This window comes from Myotis lucifugus, unplaced genomic scaffold (assembly GCF_000147115.1).
Source record: "Myotis lucifugus unplaced genomic scaffold, Myoluc2.0 scaffold_254, whole genome shotgun sequence".
NCBI classification, from domain to species: Eukaryota; Metazoa; Chordata; class Mammalia; order Chiroptera; family Vespertilionidae; genus Myotis; species Myotis lucifugus.
The window spans coordinates 1,635,826-1,656,324 of NW_005871302.1; the positions used below are offsets into that span (position 1 = coordinate 1,635,826).

Genomic DNA, 20,499 nt, shown 5'->3' on the forward strand with positions numbered 1-20,499 from the left:
AACATAACTTACCTGTGTGTAGCACCAGCTCTCAGCTACAGGGCCACTCGACATTTCTGCCGGAGGTGGAGGACTTGGAACCCTTGACATCGCCAGTTTGAAGGTTAAATAAAATTTCCAAAGTCAGAGGACAAAGATTTCTGTTTTCTCTTCACTCTGGTTGACAGAAAAAGCAAAAGGATGTTTTAGATTAATGGCACATTATCCTACTATTTCTGTTTGACCTTCTAGTCTAGACAAAGACTAGAAACTTTGTCTCCTGCCTAGAATTCTCTACTCATATTTTTAAAAAAATATATTTTATTGATTTTTTACAGAGAGGAAGGGAGAGAGATAGAGAGCTAGAAACATCACTGAGAGAGAAACGTCGATCAGCTGCCTCGTGCACATCTCCTACTGGGGATGTGCCCGCAACCCAGGCACACGCCCCCGACCGGAATCGAACCTGGGACCTCTCAGTCCGCAGGCCGACGCTCTATCCACTGAGCCAAACCGGTTTCGGCTCTACTCATATTATTCAAATAGCTACTTAGAAGTCCAATCCCAAACTTAAGTGTTAACCTCGGAGAAGATCGCCTATTCTAATATAGTCTCCTAATAACAATTACATCACCCTATTTTAATCCTCTGCACAATACTTAACATTATCTTACCGAATGAATTTACTCAATGGGTATATGAAGTACATCTATGGAAAGGCTGCCTGAAGAGGAGATAGCATAGTGAACACCGCACACAACTATGCCACCAGCTCCTTCACCTGAGACACAAATACTCTACTCCTGAGAGGAAATGACCTTGTTACCTCTCTAACCACTGTCTCATCTTCTCGTATACTTTAGTACAAACTAATGAAGAGTAGGTTTCTATTCCTCAACCCATTGCTAGTTGCTCTCTTGAAGGGCAACATTTACCCCTTTTTTAGATGTGTTACTTTCTCTGCAGCAGAGATCCCTCCCCACTTATACCCCATCACTATTCAATTTTCCAGATTCTTCTCCTTGCTCTTGCCCTTTCTGTTCTATGATCATTCTTCAATCTCTTTTGTTGGATGCTCTTCCTTCACTATTGCTCCCCATGGTTTAATCCTCAGTCATTTTCTCAATCAACATTCTCTTTCATGGCAATTTTATCCATCCCAACAGTGTGTCAAATTTCTGCCTTGATAAAAATATTTCCTAAATCTCTCTAACTTTGACTTCTCTCATAAGGCTCAGACCATTTCCAATAACTGCTATATATCTTAGCAGGGTGTCCCAGTAGTAAATCAAATTCAATTCAAAATTCTCCCCTCCAATGCCACTCAAAAAATTGGTGAATTAGGTTACAATTTTCTTAAGTATTATAAACAAAGCCAAACTGAAAAAATAAAGCTCCTTGCAATGCATGACAAAAAAATAATTTCATTAATATATGAATTGGTATATAAATTGTTTCTATAAAATCATTAAGAAAAAGGCCAGCTACCTTACAAAAATATCATTCATAAAGAAAAGAAAGGAAGGAAGGAAGGAAGGAAGGAAGGAAGGAAGGAAGGAAGGAAGGGAAGGAAGTTGCTCTAAAACATTTTACATCTATAAGACCTGCAGGAGGAAAGAAAAATCAACCAAACTGTGAATGGTGATATGGGAACTCTCATACACTGTTGGTGGGAAAGTATATTTGGATGGGAATTTGGCCATATCTTGTGAAGTTGAGTATATGTGTACACTAAGGGTCCGCAAATCTACTTTAAACTATAATACTGCACCAGAATAGTGGTTCTCAAATTTTAGTGCGTGTCAGAATCACCTAGAAAATGGTTACTAAGCCTCACCCTCAGAGTTTCTGATTCAGAGGTTTGGAATGAGCCTCTAAATTTGCATTTCTAACAAAGTTCCCACATGATCCTGATATGCTGGTCCTGGAACCACATTTTGAGAACCACTGCCCTAGAGAAACTGCACATGGGCACAAGAAGACATAGACAAGTGTGTTCAATGTAGCATTCTTTATAACAATGAAAAAACTAGAAGCAAACTGAAAATCCATTCAAAGGAGAAGAGAAATAAATTGGGTTATCCATCCTATATAATAAAGAGGTAATATGCAAATTGACCCTCACACCATAACACATTACAAGATGGCGGTGCGCACGGTGGGGCGGCGGCCGCTCTGCACAGCTTCCGCTAGGGTTCCTGCGGCCCTGCAGGGGCACGGGGGTCCTGGCGTTCACTTCACACATCTTCTGCTGGGGTTTCCACAGTGCCACATGCGTGCCGCGGGGGCGGGGCCTCGCGACCACTCCACGCGGCCCGGAGGCAGGGCATTGGGGCAGCACTCCAGGACTCGGGGCCATCCGGCAGTGCGCTGGCCACATGGGGCAGGACTCCGGGACTCGGGGAGGTCCCATGATGCGGTGAGGGGGGTGTCCTGGGTCTCCTGAGATTTTGTGCGATGTGTCACTAGTATATATATAAAAGCCTAAATGACTGTAACAACCAGTCGCTATGACACGCACTGACCACCAGGGGGCAGATGCTCAATGCAGGAGCTGCCCCCTGGTGGTCAGTGTGCTCCCACAGCCAACCTCCCCCAGCTGGCCAACCTCCTGTGGTCCCTCTCTCCCTCAAACCCCCGGCCGGCCAACCTCCCGTGGTCCCTCCTTGTGGCCCCTTTCCCAGGGGGGCTGAGGGCCATCTCCCTCCTCGGGGCCAGCGGCCAACCTCCCATGCTCTGTCCCTCCCACCGGCCAGCAAGCCTTGATCGCCCTGCTGCCCACCTGCCACGGTGGTGGCACATTGGCAAGGGAAGGGCAGGAGGAGGTGGGGAACCACACAGTGGTGGGGCACCAACAATGGTGGCATCAGTGTCCGGCGTCCGTTCCTTCCGCGTCCGGCCCAGCGACCGTTGCCTCCTCTCCGGCCAGGCTTTCATCAGCCTGGCCCTGATTGGCCCTGATTATTGTCCAGGCCTAGGGACCTCACCTGTGCACGAATTTCATATATTGGGCCTCTAGTTTCCATATAATGGGAAACTATATTTTAGAATTAAAATTAATTAACTAGTTCTACAGCACCATGGAGATGAGATCAAACACAATGCTAATAAAAAAAGACAACTTTTGTAATGCTATGTGTAGTACATTATTTATACAAATTTAAGATGATATATTATCTACAGGTGTATGCATGCAGAAGTAAAAAAAAAAAAGACACAAGGGAGAACCAAGATGGCAGCATAAGGTATACACCTGTATGTGCTGCCTCTCACAACCACACCAAAATTACAACTAAAAGACAAAACGGCTATCATCCAGAACCACGGGAAAGCTGGCTGAGTGGAAGTTCTACAACTAGAAGGAAAGAAAAAAGTGCACTGAGACTGGGAGGAGGTGCGGAGGCGCCAAGAACGGAGGTACGGAGGCACGTGAAATGGGCTGGCAACTGGGTGCGCTGAATTTTTCAATTGGAAGGGAGATACAAGCTCCCAACTGCTCTGAACTCCAGTTTCCAGAGAGACTCTGGGGACCGAGACTCTACGGGGAGAAACTGGATTGTCTGGCATCGGGTCAGAAAGTGAGGGTGGCTTTCTCGCAGAGGTGCCTGCAGCGATCATTGTTCCTGCGTGGGGGCGCACGACGCAGGGATGTGGAGACATGGAGACGGCTGACTGGCAGCCTTCGCTGTTTGCTCTGCCCTGGTGATTCCCTGAGGCCCAGCCCAACGCAATTTACAACTCCACCCAAGCTGTGCGCAGCTGCTTTTGCATATGAATGGCCTGTCCTTTCGCAGCCTAACCTAACAAACTGCAGCTGGGTCAGAGAGCTCCAAACTTCCAAACTACAAACAAAGAGGAGAAATCTGCAGATCTCGTTGTAGCTCCTGCTGGGTGGCCTCAGGCAGTGGCTGACTTTGCACCTCCTTGGAGATCCAAGAGCCAGTGTACCCAGTGGTCAGATACTAGATTTCAACTCCTCACATTCATAAGTGATACACTCAAGAGGCAGACTCAGTGAGCACAAAAGCCCCACTGAAGCAAGTCCTGCCCCATAAGTGTGTCTCCAGCACAGCAGTTCTTCCACTATAGGCACAGCGGGTCCTCACAGCCAATTGGCCTGGAGGTCAATTCCTCCCAGTAATACCAACAGCAATCAAAGCTTAACTACAACAAGACTGTGCACACAGCCCACAAAGGGGTGCACCAAGAGTGTCCACCTCAGGTGATTGGGGAGGCTGAGCCACTGGGCCCTATAGAACACCTACCACACAAAGCCATTCTATTAACACAGGGAAGCAGCCAAAATGCGGAGACAAAAAAACATGTTATGAATGAAAGAAATGGAGGAAAGCAAACTACTGGATATAGAGTTCAAAACCACACTAATAAGTTTACTCAAGAATCTTCTAGAAATCTCCAAGGAACTTCGTGAGACCTCCGAGGAACTTAGTGATACCTTCAAGGATCTTAATAAGAATGCCAAAAAAATGAAAAAGGACCAGTCAGAAATTAAGCATACACTGTCTGAAATAAAGAATAATATACAGAAATTCAACAGTAGACTAGAGGATCGCAAGAATCAAATCAAAGATTTGAAATACAAGGAAGCAAAAAACACCCAACCAGAAAAGCAAAAAGAGTCCAAAAATATGAAGATAGTGTAAGGAGCCTCTGGGACAACTTCAAGCGTACCAACATCCGAATTATGGGGGTGCCAGAAGAAGAGAGAGAGCAAGATATTGAAAACCTATTAGAAGAAATAATGACAGAAAACTTCCCCTACCTGGTGAAAGAAATAGACTTACAAGTCCAGGAAGCGCAGAGAACCCCAAACAAGAGGAATCCAAAGAGGACCACACCAAGATACATCATAATTAAAATGCCAAGGGCAAAAGACAAAGAGAGAATCTTAAAAGTGGCAAGAGAAAAAGTTAGTTACCTACAAGGGAATACCCATACAACTGTCAGCCGATTTCTGAACAGAAACTATGCAGGCCAGAAGGGAGTGGCAAGAAATATCCAAAGTGATGAATAGCAAGAACCTACAACCAAGATTACTCTACCCAGCAAAGCTATCATTTAGAATTGAAGGTCAGATAACGAGCTTCACAGACAAGAAAAAGCTAAAGGAGTTCATCACCACCAAACCAGGATTATATGAAATGCTGAAGGGTATTCTTTAAGAAGAGGAAGAAGAAAAAGGTAAAGATAAAAATTATGAACAACAAAGTGACAATAAATACATATCTATCAACAAGTGAATCTAAAAATCAAGTCAATAAAAAAATCTGGTGAACAGAATAAACTGGTGAATATAATAGAATCAGGGGCATAGAAAGGGAGTGGACTGACAATTCTCGGGGGGCAGGGGGTTTAAGAGGTGCGGGAAGAGATTGGGCAAAAATCTTACACCTATGGATGAGGACAGTGGCGGTGGGTAAGGGTATGGGGTGGGGTGGGAACCGGGTGGAGGGGAGGTATGGGGGGAAAAAAGAGGAACATCTGTAATAATCTCAACAATAAAGATTTATTTAAAAAAAAAAAAAGGACAAGCTGTGCATCAGATTCATGATAGGAGACCAAGGGAGAACAATGAGGCTGGGAAAATAAGGCATTTCAAGTTGATCTCTCATATATCTTTAAAAATAAGGATGATCTGAGGCAAATATGACAATACAAATGACTGTGAGATTTGGGATGATAACTATTTGAGTGTGTATTATTCTTTGTACTGTTCTGCTTTATTTTTTTAATATATTGTATTAATTGTAGGAATAAAGTAAGGATGTGTTCCATTATATCACACACTATCTGGTTTATAATACCCAAGAAAGAAATTTCTTTCCTGAATACTGGTTTGTTTTTAGCTATGGACAGACAATATGAATCTTATTATGTTGTCCTCTTTGCTTGGCTACTAAAAAGCCCTGAGACAAATTTGTGACCTATCTTTTGAAACTATAGGTTATTCTATATGCTATATTTTGTACAGATTCAAATGCTCATTCTATAATAGCTTTATTATTTACTTAACATTGTTATTCCCTTTACTGTAATTCCTTCAACTGATTATTCTTTTCTATTAAGTGATTTTGGAAACTGCCTCAAAGCATTTGGAGAAATAGGTATAAATGAATTACAAAAAAAAAAATCACTCAACTCATACACAGTCACTGACACTTATGTAATAACTAGAGGCCCAATGCACAAAAATTCATGCAAAAGTAGGCCTTCCTTCCCCCAGCTGTCGGCATCGGCTTCCCTCCAGCACCCGGGACCCGGGCTGCTTCCCTCCTCCGGCCACCTGCAGGCACCTGGGACCGGGCTGGCTTCCCTCGGGCCACCCGCTGGCTTCCCTCCAGCCCTGGCTTTGTCAGGAAGGACATCCGGAATGACGCCCAGAAGACATCTGGTCTAATTAGCATATTGCCCTTTTATTACTATAGATCATGGAGGGGGAGTTATTGCCCTCAGAGAGTAATACCATTGGTCTGACCAGAGTCCCCACTGGTTTTAAACACTATTCTATAGGCATTTACAACTAAAGCATCCCATATAATCAGAGATGGAGTTAACAATCTTAAACATGATGTACTATTTCACTTAAGCTAGCAAACGAAGCATTGCATTGGCATTTGAGCCTCCTTGGTTGGTGCAATTCCTGATTCCACGAAAACATCAAGAAAAGAGACCAAATGCTATACTGGATCACCTATAATCAAAGTAGGCTTGCACTTGAGGGAAAACACATTGTCACAGAACTGTTTGTCTAGCAATGAGTAAATCACCACAAAGCAGTTTTACAAATCCCAGTTACCATTACTGCCAGTAGAGGCCAGAATGAAATTTCAAAATCTTAAAAGATGTAAAATTTATATGTTAGTTAAGAGCATAAAATGTGGCTCTAGAGGTGTGGGGTGCAGGCTCAGCTCTATCCTGAACAATTATAACATACTAATTTGAGTTCATCTTGAAGTTTTAAAAATAGTTCCAATTTATCTAATAATTAACAACTTAAGAATTCTCTAGGTCTAAGAAAAGTACAAATTTTAAAACCTGTTTATTTTAATGGCTTAATTGTTGCTATTGAACCATGGTCCATTATTACAACCAGAAAAAAAAATACTTTAGTCTTGGCCATTTTTTTTTCTTTTTTGCTTCTAACTCATTTTGTAGCCAAGTCTTTTATTGTTGTTGTGTTTTTTTAATAATATCACCTTTCTTCCAATTTTTAAAAAATGTCCAACCTGGTAGCTAAAAGAACTGCAGAATCAGCCTTAGACTCTGAGGAGCTCTAACCACACAACCTGCTGAGAGGGAAATTGACTAGGATAGCACAAGTCTAATTAATTTCACTCATAGCAGGCACCATGGGCGAAGTGTTGATCAGCAAAGCAGCCTGGTGTTACATGAACTCTCTAGCACTTTACGTCAACTACTGCAGATACCCAGCAGAAAAACAATTTTAGAAAAGAGGAGGTCTATTTGAGGGTCACGGTTTGAGAACCTTTGTAGGAGACAACTAGCACCAAAATATATTGTTCCCAACTTCAAACAAGTTAGGACAAACTGTCAAGTTCTCAAATAAGAAATTTATTCTCCAAAGCTTAGCAAAACTTCCCAGTATGTTGACAACTCTGAGACTGAACATATCTGTTATATACCACCACTTATTTTTCTGTTCACTCTATTAAATCCTGACCTGTGGTTACACCTCTTCTGAGTAGACCAAGAAATATACTTAAAATACCTGTCAACTGTAATACTGCTCAAATTCCAATGAAGGTAATAATCAGATAGCAACTAATAACAATCTCTAACAGAATGTTTCCTAGCAGGTATTATGATGCAGATACTTTCATTGAACCTACACAGTGCACTTCTTTTCTGCCTTTTTTTACACTTATGAACACTTCTGTTGCCTCAAGTAAACTTTAAGTTCCTTAAAAGGAACTTGCAACTATTCCTTATATCCCCTTCACCACCTAGCAGCCTGCCTGGAACAAGGCGTTCAGCAAAAATACTTTGATGGCTGAAACATTTATCCAATTGCATTCAAGTCCATTAACTTTTCTGTTTTTTTCTTTCACATATCTCTAAAAGAGTGCTTTGAACAGTGCTGAGTATATTAGATTTGCAATGTAATGAAAATCATTAATTTGTTCTTTTGAATGAGTTATAAACAAAGCCAAAAACTCCTAGCCTGGCACTCTCAAGTTTCAGCCCTGGTAAAGTGAATTTTTCATCCAATATTAAGTATATCTTCATTCTACATGGAGAAAAGGATTGGCTATCATTTCTTTCATTCTGAAGACAAAAATCAGTAATTTGAATTAAACTCTTACATAACCAGGATTCTTTCAGGATACAACAGGGGAAAGTGTTGCAATAGTTTAACCTGCAGTATACACAGAGCTAGGCTAGCACACTCTCTGATAAGTGTTAGACAATTTATACAGTTATTTTTATCTTTCTTTTATTCTCTACAAGCATTCGTCCATCTTCAATCTAATCTTATCATTCAGAGAAATTTTTCAACAAACTAAAACAGGCATAATCCCCACATGGTATCTATGCATTAGCCTTCTACCCATCAGCCTTTAAATTACAGAATTGATTGTGGATATATCAGATTGATCCATGTAATTGTTCAGTAGGCTGAAAATAGCCAAATATGGGCAATTTCATGTGGTTCAACATAATACACAAACATGCACAAGTTAGATGGCTGGGAACATAGCTTCTTGTCAAAGAATGGTTTGTTAGGGACTTTTTTAAAGCCTGTCACTTTTTTTTTCTTTTGGTTTAAAGACTTGTACAGTTTCCAAGTAAGGAAAAACCCCAATGTCATAACTATTTTAAACCTGAGAGACGTTTGCATTTTCAAAACAGAAGAAGCCAAAAAGATTGTTGACAATTAAGGGAAGGAGAGAAGAAGGGGGGGGGGGGGAGAAGAAACTAAACTATAAAAAGATTTGAGTATACTCATTTTTGCGAAACTGATGTGACTTCAAAGGAGGGTTTGTGTTTCTTCTGTTATAGTGTCTTCAATCATATACAGCCCAGGGGTAATAACTTCTTTCTCATAACCCCAAGGACAGATTATTATAGGTCATACTGACTTTCTCTGTTGCAACATTTGAATGACTTTTGAATATTTATTATAGGTAAACTTTTTTTTAGTTCAATCTAGTATAACCAAATACTAAATGCACTTTTTTAAAATTTAGAGATACTTCTTAAAATAAAACTAAGAGTCATCAAAGAGAGACCTCAATCAGCAAAGGAAAGACTTGGTTTCTCTTATGTCCCTTATCATGTTCTTTATAAAATCTGTAAGTTAGCCCTGGCTGGTGTGCTCAGTGGTTAGAACATTGGCCCGTGCATGGAAGGGTCATGGGTTCAATTCCCAGTCAAGGGCATGTACCTGGGTTGCAGGTTCAATCCCTGCCTTGGTCCAGGCACATTCAGGAGGCAACCAATCAATGTGTCTCTCTCACATTGATGTTTCTTTCTCTCTCCTTCTCCCCTTCCTCCTTCCCTCTTCCACTCTATCTAAAAATCAATGGAAAAAACATCCTAAAGTGAGGATGAACAACAACACAATTTATAAGTTAAAGATAGCTGCTTTCTAAAAAAATTGAGATATAAGCTGACATATAACACTCTTTGTTTTTGAAATCTTTAAGAGGTATTTAGTATTAAGTGAATCTAAAGATCAATGCGAAAAAAGTCAACAGCCATGGGCATGCCAGAACTGGTTTGGCTCAGTGGATAGAGCGTCGGCCTGCGGACTCAAGGGTCCCAGGTTCGATTCCAGTCAAGGGCATGTACCTTAGTTCCGGGCACATCCCCAGTGGGGGGCGTGCAGGAGGCAGCTGATCAATGTTTCTCTCTCATTGATGTTTCTGGCTCTCTATCTCTCTCCCTTCCTCTCTGTAAAAAATCAATAAAATATATTTTAAAAAATGGGCAAAGAACAGCCAATAGTTTATAGGAATGTTAATACCAATGGTTCTTAAATATGTGAAAATATGTTCAACTTTCACTCATAATAAGATAAATGCAAATTAAACTGCACATTGATTCACCCAGTGAGTTTGCAAAGATCAAAATGTCTGATAATACTTGTCCAGGGTAAGAAGAACATTTCTGATTAGAGCATAAATTGTTACAATCTCCATCAAGAGAAATGTATATCAGAATGAATAAAAAATGCATATATTCTTTGATTCAGCAATTCCACTTCTAGAAATTTAACCTACTATATGATAAACATGATAAATATAAAGTTTTTCTCACTATAACACTATTTGTAATCACAAAATAATAGAAATAACCTAAAAATCTATGAACAGGGGATTAAATTATGATACAGACAATGTAATAAGCATCTGTTTTTAATAAAAAGGAATGAGAGCCCTAGCTGGTTTGGCTCAGTGGATAGAGCATTGGCCCTCAGACTGAAGGGTTCAGGTTTGATTCCACTCAAGAGCATGTACCTTGGTTTCAAGCTTGATCCCCGGGCCTGGTTGGGGTGTGTGTAGGAGGCAACTCATTGATGTTTCTCTCTGTCTCTCCCCTTCCCTTCCACTCTCTCTAAAAATCAATGGAAAAAATATCCTCAGGTAAGGATTAACAAAAAAATAAAAAATTTTAAAAAGGAAGGAGAAAGCTCTTTCTATTTAAAGGGGCAAAGCTATTTGTTTTAACATATATTTTTAAAAGATATATATATGTAAAGCTAGAGACACTGGTTACTTTCAAGGAAAGAAACTGGGTACTTGGTTGGGAAGAATTTCCATTGTATTCCCTTTTGTACTTTCTGAATTTTTAACTATGTGACTATATTACCTTTTCAAATAATAAGTAAAAAATTTTAAAAGAATAAGCAGCATTTACAAATAATTTTTCTAAGCTATGAGACGGCTTCTAAATCTGACGCTTATGAGAAATAAGACAGGAATTCTTCAGTGGCTTCCCCTGCTATCCGAATAAAATGTACCTTCTGTCATCACAGCCAAGGCCTCATTGCACCTCCCTGACCTCATCTAACACTTAGCCTTCTCAAGCACCATGCCAGCCACTCAGGCCATTAATTCTATTTGGTGAACACACCAGACTCTTTCCTCTACCTGAAAAGCTCTTTCTTCCCTCGGTTCTTTTCATAGCTGGCTCCCTCTTGTCTTTTAGATATTCTATCAAATGTAATATCCTGAGAGGTTTTCTCTGACCATCTGATCTAAAGCCCACTTCTACTCCATCCCTTTCGTCATATTACCCTATTTTATTTTGTTCTTTATTACCACCATCTGAAATTATTGTTTTAATTTTTTTTACTTGTCTATTGTTTTCCCCACTAGAAGTTAAGCTCAATGAGAGAAGAGCATCCCCCATGTGCCTAATGGTATAGTAGGCACTCAATAAATATTTGTTCCTGGCAAGTGTGGCTCAATGGTTGAGCATCAACCCATGCACTGAGAGGTCCCCGGTTTGATTCCCATTCAGGGCACATGCCCCAGTTGCAGGCTCTATCTCGGGTGAGGGTTATGCAGAAGGCAGCCGATCATCGCTTTCATCAATGTTTCTATCTCTCTTTCTGTTTCCCTTCCTCTCTCTCTAAAATCAATAGAAACATATTAAAAAGTAAATAAATATTTGTTAATAAAATTGTTGCTGAATAACTAGACTCTGTCTTGAAATCCTAGCTTTTCCTTAACAAGCTCTAGTTAAAATGTTAAAGTTTGGGAGTTGCTGAATGAATAACAGCATAGGAACCCAGGCATACTTTTAAAACCACAGAACATTAAACAAAGAAAATTATCAGTTTATCTCACACCAATTTTAAAGAAGTAATACATTCCAAAAACTACACTCTTCTTTGATTAAAAAAAAATCTAAGATTTTTAATTATGTAAATATATAAAAAATATATGTACACACACACAAATACATACCTTAAAACATATCTAGATATGTAACTAAGTTTTTCCTATACCAGACTAAGATGTAGAACATACTTTCTGCCACCACCAAATATTTATCTAATTAAGAGTTGAATTGCTCTTGCAACTGTTGCATATAAGAAAAACTCAGAAACAAGCATAGTATTATGTATGCATGTCAATACCTTTAAGATCTTCCCAGTTTATAGATATCTTTTAGACAAGCATAGAATCTAAAATGATTGTGAGGATTAGATACGCTTCTGTACCTGAAATGGTTATTTTTCCTTCTTCTCCTCAATCTAAGCGTTATTAGATAGAGTTTTATGGACTAGCCTGGCTAGTAAGGCTCATCCAGACAAAGTCAGAATGAACAGAAGGTACATGAATTTCAACTCATAGAAAGTAGTGAGATAACCAACAAATGCTTCCACTGACTCCCAAGCCTCAGTGTGTGCTGGCTGTTTACAGTCGTACTGCCCTTTTCTAAGGTTATAAATAACTACAAAGTGTCCCTGTCCCCAAGGAGACCTTAGCAGCCAGCTCAAAGGTTAAAATATGGAATAATTTTCACTTTGGATGCAACTTTTCCAGGTAGCAAAATAATCAAAGAGCAGAAAAATGTATTGCCAATTTAAGTTAAGGTCTGGGGAATCATTCCCTTCCACTGAAAACTATCCATTATGTGAGAGTTGTTGACATAGACATATTAGCCTAATTCTCTACCCCCAAAATATGTCCAGGGGCAATGCAATGCATGCTCTGCTCCACATGCAGAGGCCTCTCCTGGAAAAAGACAGGCAGATGCCACTCAATAGTCTTGTAGAATTATGTCTCCTTAGACCTTAAAAAGACTTTTTGAGTTTTGTTTTTGCTTTTAATTTAAATACAAATTACTATTGAGCTAAATACATCTACAAAACAACAATGAAAGAAAAATATCCTGTCTCCACTTGGATGGAGGACACAGCAGAATAAACCATGGCTACAATAACCACAAATTTCACAAGACCTGGCTTAAAACCATCAGGTGCTGCTCTTAATTAGAACCCTGCTAGGAAAAAGAAAAACTCCTCCAACTGCTTTTTTAAAAAGGCAGATAGGGTTCATCAGATTAAGCTTCTCCACACATTACTTTCAAAATCCATCATTTGGGAGATGTCTGAAATGGAACGACATGAATCCAAATCAGCAAACAAATCTGATTATAACAGGGCTATTTCACTTCAAAGTGGATCTCAGTTCCAAAGGAAAACACCTTTAGAAATGAAGTTGGGTAGGCAAAACTAAACAATCAGCAACTCCAATCTTTTCACAAATTATAACATGTTAATTCAACGGAATGGCCTGGGCGAAAATCTCTAAGGCCACAAAGAGCAGTTAGAAAAGATGAAGATTTTAACACATCCCACATGTTATCAAAGATTTCTCCTCTAGGTTGAGAAAATTTATTCTAAAACAAGAGCTGGAACAGAATTATTAAAATTAAAGAAGCGGTGGGAAGGGGGAAGCGGGGAGAGGAGGGGGAGAAGTGAGAGGGAGAAAGAAAACCTTATGGCTAAGAAGATTCTATTTATATATAATTATATTCCCAAAGTTTGTTTTGAGATTTGAAAGGTTTTTCACTCTTTCCCTTCCACTACAACTATGAGGAACCTTATAAAATCCAAATAGTAAACAGATGAAAGGCCTGGCCCTAATTCAGTTCAAGTGTGTTCAATCTACAAGGACCTCAAAAACTAGAGTCATTTTATGAAACAAATAGGGAGAGGTTGCATAACCCACAGGGTCTTCTAGCCTTTATAGAAGCCAAATCCAACATGTGGTTCTCTTTGGCCATCTATACTTTAGCCAAGCCATTTAAAAATATTTCTTGCTAACACAATTTGGCTATAGAAAGGGCCCAAAGAATGCATATTAAAGAAGAAAGGCTAAGTTAGTCTTAAGGTATACAATTTGGAATAAGTTCATTAACTCAGAAGCTGAAAAGGCTCACTATGCTCCAGAGGTTTGGTACATTTACTACATGGGCAATCAATTTCCTTCAGCATTAACTAATGTAATACTATCTAGTTTAAAAAAAAGACATTTTTAACAGAATTCAATATTTTCTGGAACTACCTCTTTATGAGAGACACCTAGACCTCCCTCTAACTATAAGAGACTGGGGTATACATATGCTTTCATCTTCTCCTTTAACTATGGCCTTAACTAAAGAAATCTGATGACTGTTTACATGAACCCATGCTCCTTGCATAGCAAATATTGGCAGAACATAAATTCTCTCTTATTCTAAAGTTATGAAAATAAGTCCATTTCTATGTAAATGGTAAGGTTCTAACTAAACTAAATGGAACAAAGGATGGGCAGGAAGTTCTCAGCTTTAAAAGTTCATCCCAAAATTCATGACACAAGGAAAAAGTGAAACCACACAGGCAGACAAAACAAGGGAAAGTTAGACAGAATGTCTGCTTTAACAGAATTTCCTGCCTCCCAATGATTTGTGTCATAATTTAGATTAACAAGCAATAACACCTGTTTTACCCACTAAGACACTGTAAAAACATACTTAAGCATTTGAGGCAAGAATCTCATACCACAAAGTAAAAGTTTTAAGATGCTAGCCAGAATGATAGAAGGATTTTTTTAAAGTTACCCACAAAGAGATGGGTTCTAAGGGTACATACAACAAAGGCAATCTGCTCAACATCAAACTCCTTTTATAGAGTAAAATGAAACCCATGAATTGCTTTAAGGTACCTCCTTTTCTAAACTGCAATTCTAATTTCCCTGAAGATCTTTTCTAGGGAGAAACAATCTTACTCTAAGGTTTCAAAATCATGCATTATCAACTGTTGATTAAAATTTTAAATCTAAACATCTTTTCTCTTCTCCACCATCATTATATAGCCTAATCCTATCTGTATAAAATAGTCACCAGAAGAATAACTCTAGTTTACTCCAGGAATGAATATTTAGAATAAAACTTATTTTGAGGGCACTTATAAAAGGGTTTCTTTCACAGTTTGTTATGCTCGTGCGTGTTTTTTAAATATCACCCTACCTGCTTACTTTCTATGACTTCCAACTTTACATACCATTTGCACTGAAATGAAACAGTAGATTGATTGCACTCAAGATGTGCATTTTTTAAAGTCATGGTAAATATTTCTATGCACTTCATTCCACTTTTTTCTTCATCTTAAACTATATTTAAAATAAAACTATATGAAAACTCACCAAGTTAAGTCAGTAGTAGGAAGACCAATTTGTCTTGTCTAACAGGAAATCTCTGTTGGAAATAGAGATGATGAATCAGACTTAACTAGATTCTGAATCTCAGACAAGTGCTTACTTTGGCTATTTTGCAATGGGGAAATCTTACAAAAGGAGGTGTACAGTTGCTAGGATTTACAAGTCAAATTACCATTCTTATATCTGTAGTCCTGAATGCTCTATTTTTTTTTAGTGATCTTTCAAAAAGATAATACTTAGAAATTAAAGTCAGGAAAATCCAAAGCTAATTATTCTAATGAACTGGCCTATGAATGTAGCAAAATGAAATAAGTGGCTTGCCCCACAGTAACCTGAGAGGAGTGATCACTTTTGCCAGCTCCCTCACAAAATATTGAAAGAATTACTATGAAGTTCTTATGTAAAATACCCCTTAAAAAAGTGTTCTGTGGGTCAATTACACCAAAACAAAATGCACTTAAACAAAGCCGTGTTTCCTATGGTTTTGATAAACAGTTGTAACATTAGGTTCCTGTTGAAGACTGGTGAGATAACTTGGCTAAACACCATCATTGCACTACCTAATAATCTATCATATCCTACAAAGTGACTCAAAATAGAAACAGGAATAAGAGTGGGTGCAAAGCTTCAGGAGCCTCATGCAGTCATAAAATTCTGGTGCTATCTTCCCTTTTGCAGGAAAAGAAGTATTGCATATATTGGGGATAATTCCTTAAAAATGGCATCTTTTCTGAAAATGTAAACATTATCTTTAACTGTTACACTGGTACAAATGAATTTCTCTTATTTTGGTTACTATCAGTAATGGAATGAGCCCTCACCAAAAATTGTCTTAAACTACTGATGTTAAAATAGGACAATCATGACGAGAAGATTTAAGAGTAGCAAGAGTCAGGCTGAATTCATTTATTTAATATTTACTGAACACCAACTGTGCAAGTCGTTATTTGAGATGTAGTGGTTTCAAAACACACACACATCCCCAAAAAAACACAGACAAGGTTTCTGATCTTCTGAGGGTATAGACAGATAACATGCCTTTAAGACTTTATAAGTAACTACTCCTTAGGCAGAAGTTATCATTGAACTTAAATAAAAATGTTCTGAATATCTATGTTTCTTAAAGTCAAAACCTTTAGTCCTTGGCATGCGCGTTCTCTCTCTCTCTCTCTCTCTCTCTCTCTCTCTCTCTTTCTCTCTCTGTTTTTTAAGTTTAAGGTTTTGGTTTCTCAGTTAATTTGCTAGAATGAACAGTTTTAGGCCCAAAGGATTAGCAAAATTTAAAGAGTCTGACAATACTGGTAAGGATTAGGAGGAGTAGGGACACTCTCACACTCCTGGTAGGACAAATTAGTACAACCACTTTGGGAAAACGGTTTGTTATCTAATAAAACTAAAGATCCAGCAATTTCACTCTCAAATATGGCCCAGAGAAACTCCTCTTGCATATTTCCATCAGCACACATAAAAAAAAAAGTTCATAGTAGGAGTATTCATAACGGCCAAAAACATCATCAACCCTAGAATGGCTACATAAGTTGGGGTATGTTCAAATAATATGATGCTATATGGCAATGAAATTAAACTACAGTTATACACAATGACATGGATGAAAGTTACAAACATACTATTTGGTCTGAAAGAAGACACAAAAGAACACTTACAGTATTATTCCATGTATATAAAGTTCAAAAGCAGACAAAATTAAGCTATATGGTTTGTAATGAAACCTAGATAGTAACATCACAAAGAATATCTTATATTATAAAGAGGTAACATGCAAATTGACTCTCATGCTGTAACACTGTCACAAGATGGCAGCACACACAGCGGGGGCGGGGCAGCGGCAGCGGGGCTGGCAGGTCCCAGCGGCCACTTTTCACTGCTTCTGCCGGGGTTTCCACAGCCCCGCGGCCGCTGCATGCGGCCCGGAGGCAGGGCACCAGGGCGGCACTCCAGGACTCAGGGCCGTCCCATGGCATGGGGGCGGGGGGGGGGGGTGGATATCCCAGGTCTCCCGCGATTTTGCCTAACAGGTCACTAGTAATTATCATAAATGTCACACTAGTCATACCTCTGAGCAAACGTATGGTTTATAAGCTAGGAGAGGCACACAGCAAGCTTCTTCAGGGTGTAGCAATGATATATTTCTAGGTCCTATTGGTGCTTATATAGGTACTTTTTTTATAATTAATCTTTATACAGTTATGTTTTGTTATTTCTCTATTATGTTTCATAATTAAAATGTTCAAAACATATGTTAAAACAATCCGAGAGTGTACATACAGTTGACCCTTGAACAACATGGTTTTGAATTGCATGGGTCCACTTATGAACAGAGTTTTTTCAAAAATACTACAGTATTTTTCCCCTCTGTGATTTTCTTAACATTTTTTCTCTTGCTTACTATAGTGTAATACAGTATATACACACATAACATGTAACATATGTATCCACTGACTATTATCAGTAAGGCCTCCAGTCAACAGTAGCCTGTTAGTTTAATTTGGGGGAGTCAAAGTTATACATGGATTTTCAACTGCATGGGGGAATTGGTGCCCCTAAACCCTGCATTGTTTAAGGGTCAACTATGTGTGTGTTTAAATTTTACTTACATATTTACTTACTAAATATATTTATTTAATACTTATTATAAATAATATCTATTTATTTCTTCCAATGTCTAAGAGTAAATAAATGTCTTGCACAATACACCCTTGATTCCCCCTCCACCCCCACTCCAAGACAATTTAGGATGAGAACTGGGTAACAGAGCAGGGCCACCCAGAAATGAATACCTACAAACAGGCTTTCTTACTGTACTTGCTTTCTTTGAATTTATATGTAATAACACCTAAGATCTGTATTTCAAGAAAATTTTCAATACAGACAAAAACATTTAAATCTATATATGTATGGCTACCCACAAGGAGCCATTACTGAATACCCAAAGTATTATAAGAAATAAACAAAAGCCTCTGAAAAAGCAAAGCCAGGATACAAGTATATTTTGGTTTTACCGTTTTAGTTTAATTGCGGCCTGAAACCTCCAATGACTTCCCATCTCACTCCGAGTAAAAGCCAAAATCCTGACAATGGCTTAAAGCCCCAGCACGATCTGGACATCATTTCCTCTCCTGCCTCATCTCCAATTACATTCTCCTGAGCTCACTATGTTTCAGCCACACTGCCCTTCTTCACTCTTGTTCCTCAAACAGAATAGGCTCGTTCCTGTCTCAGGGCTTTGTACTTGGCCTTTCTCTACGACTCTTCCCTGAGATGTTCTCTTGGCACACACCCTCACCACTGTTGGGTCTTTCTGTAATTGTCACCATCTCTGTGAGGCCTACCCTGACACACTTAAAAACGTAATCCCTACCCCTATTGCCCCAATAGTACTCCTCCGTTATTTTTTTCTATAGCACTTGAAGTCATCTACCTTATTGTAGTTGGAATGTAAGAAGGTAGACTCTTGTCTATTTTGCTGCTGCACCCGTCAGTGTCTGGCACATGGAAGACCAGAAATAAATACTTACTTAATAAATGATTGAATTGATTTCCTTTTCTTTTGGATTTCTATCCTTGAAAGATTAAACAATAATTCCATACACTCCAAAAAACAAAGTCCTCTTTCTATATGTCAAAATTAATAATAGCCCTAGCCGGTCTGGCTCAGTGGATGTAGCATCGGCCTGTGAACTGAAAGGTCCCAGGTTCGCTTCTGGTCAAGGGCACATGCTCGGGTTGTGGGCTCGATCCCCAGTGGGGGACTTGCAGGAGGCAGCCGATCCATGATTCTCTCTCATCATGGATGTTTCTATCTCTCTCCCTCTTCCTTCCTTTCTGAAATCAATAAAAATATATTTTTTAAAATAAAGAATAAAGTTTGTTTTACTAACAAGTTTCAGATTTGTGTTCTTATTAATATTAATGAGTCGCAGGTAAGATTTATATGAAGTTGATATAAATGAAATTATATTTCCCCTAACAAATGTGCAGTGCCTGTTTTAATGGCAATGCTGGGAGAGCCCAGACACAAGGACTCCCCTGAATTGCTGGTGCAGGTACACAATAGCATAGTCACTGTCGGAACTGCCTGACGAGATACAGCATGAAGACTGAGTGATTGCTTCTTTTACCTATACCTTTTGTTGTTTTGTTCTTTTTTTTTTTTATCTTTAAATTCTTTATTAGTTAAGGTATTACAAATGTGTCCTCATCCCCCCTACCCCCCCCCCCCGCCCCACTCATGCTCTCATCCCCCTCTTGTCCATGCCCATTGGTTTGGCTTATATGCATGCATACAAGTCCTTTGGTTGATCTCTTCCCCTTATCCCCACCCTCCCCTACTTTCCCTCTGGGGATTAATAGTCTGATCGCTGTTTCTCTGTCTTTGGATATGTCCCTGTTCATCAATCTATGTTGTTTTCTATATTCCACAAATGAAAAAAAAAAAAAAAAGCATGTTTTACTTTTATAGTCAGAAAAAAAGGTTTTTAAAAATTTTGCAAATAAAATATTATTTCAAGAAATTCTTTACATATTTTTACTAACACAGAAACAATAAAGGCTCTTGTTGTATATCTAGATGAAACAGCCCAAGAAGGAAACTATAGTTAGAAAAAAAATTATTTTTGACTTAGGAACTACATTTTTATGAGTTTCCAGAGTAGGAAGGAAAACAAAACTCCATGGTGTTAGTATTCCATACAAGAATATAATTTTTTTCTAAAGAAATATTTAAAATAGGAACATTTCTACACAGTACAAAATGTGGGACTGATGTGATAAAGTGCAGGTAAGGAACTCCATTCAAACAGTGATTACAATGGCATAAGGAGGACAATTCACTAAAGAAAGTCTACAGGGTGACAAGTTAAATTCAGAGTAAGCCTAGATCCAAAGGTTACTTTCCAACCAGAATAACCTGTGACCTGAACCATCTCCTAAGATAACAAATCTTAGAAAAAATACACAGCCATCTCATGTTGTACAATTATATTTATTACTAAGATTTCCATTTTAAGTTTTATCAATTGTTTTTAAAAATATGTAGCACATAAATTCTTCTCAAATTCTTAAGATTGTTGATATATTCATGAGGTGAATCTACCATTAATATATATTCATATATGAGGTGGCTGCCCAAACTAGTTAAGGAATTCCTATTCAAATACTCGCAGCTGGCAGAGTGTATTATTAGAGAAGAGTAACAGTTTTCATTTGTAACACTTCAGCATTCCAACTGCTCAAAGCTCTGAATAGAATCCACCTTTAAGTGGGAGGGGAAATATGGAATATAAGAATTAAAAATATACTC

At 38.7% G+C, this 20,499-nt stretch overlaps 1 protein-coding gene across 3 annotated transcripts in view; it reads right to left on the reverse strand.

Annotated features, from left to right (window-relative positions):
- The window catches only part of SPOP (speckle type BTB/POZ protein), a 74,755-nt gene that overhangs the window by 19,455 nt on the left and 34,801 nt on the right, over nt 1-20,499 (reverse strand). For 2 of the 3 annotated variants that reach the window (XM_006098947.3, XM_014464511.2), the window contains 2 exons: nt 15,165-15,216; nt 13-156 (listed from right to left, as the gene is read on the reverse strand). In XM_006098947.3, the coding sequence (XP_006099009.1) occupies nt 13-90 (78 nt within the window). In that variant the 5' untranslated portion in view covers nt 91-156; nt 15,165-15,216. The remainder of the gene's footprint in view (nt 1-12; nt 157-15,164; nt 15,217-20,499) is intronic. The other variant, XM_006098948.3, reaches the window with a different exon arrangement.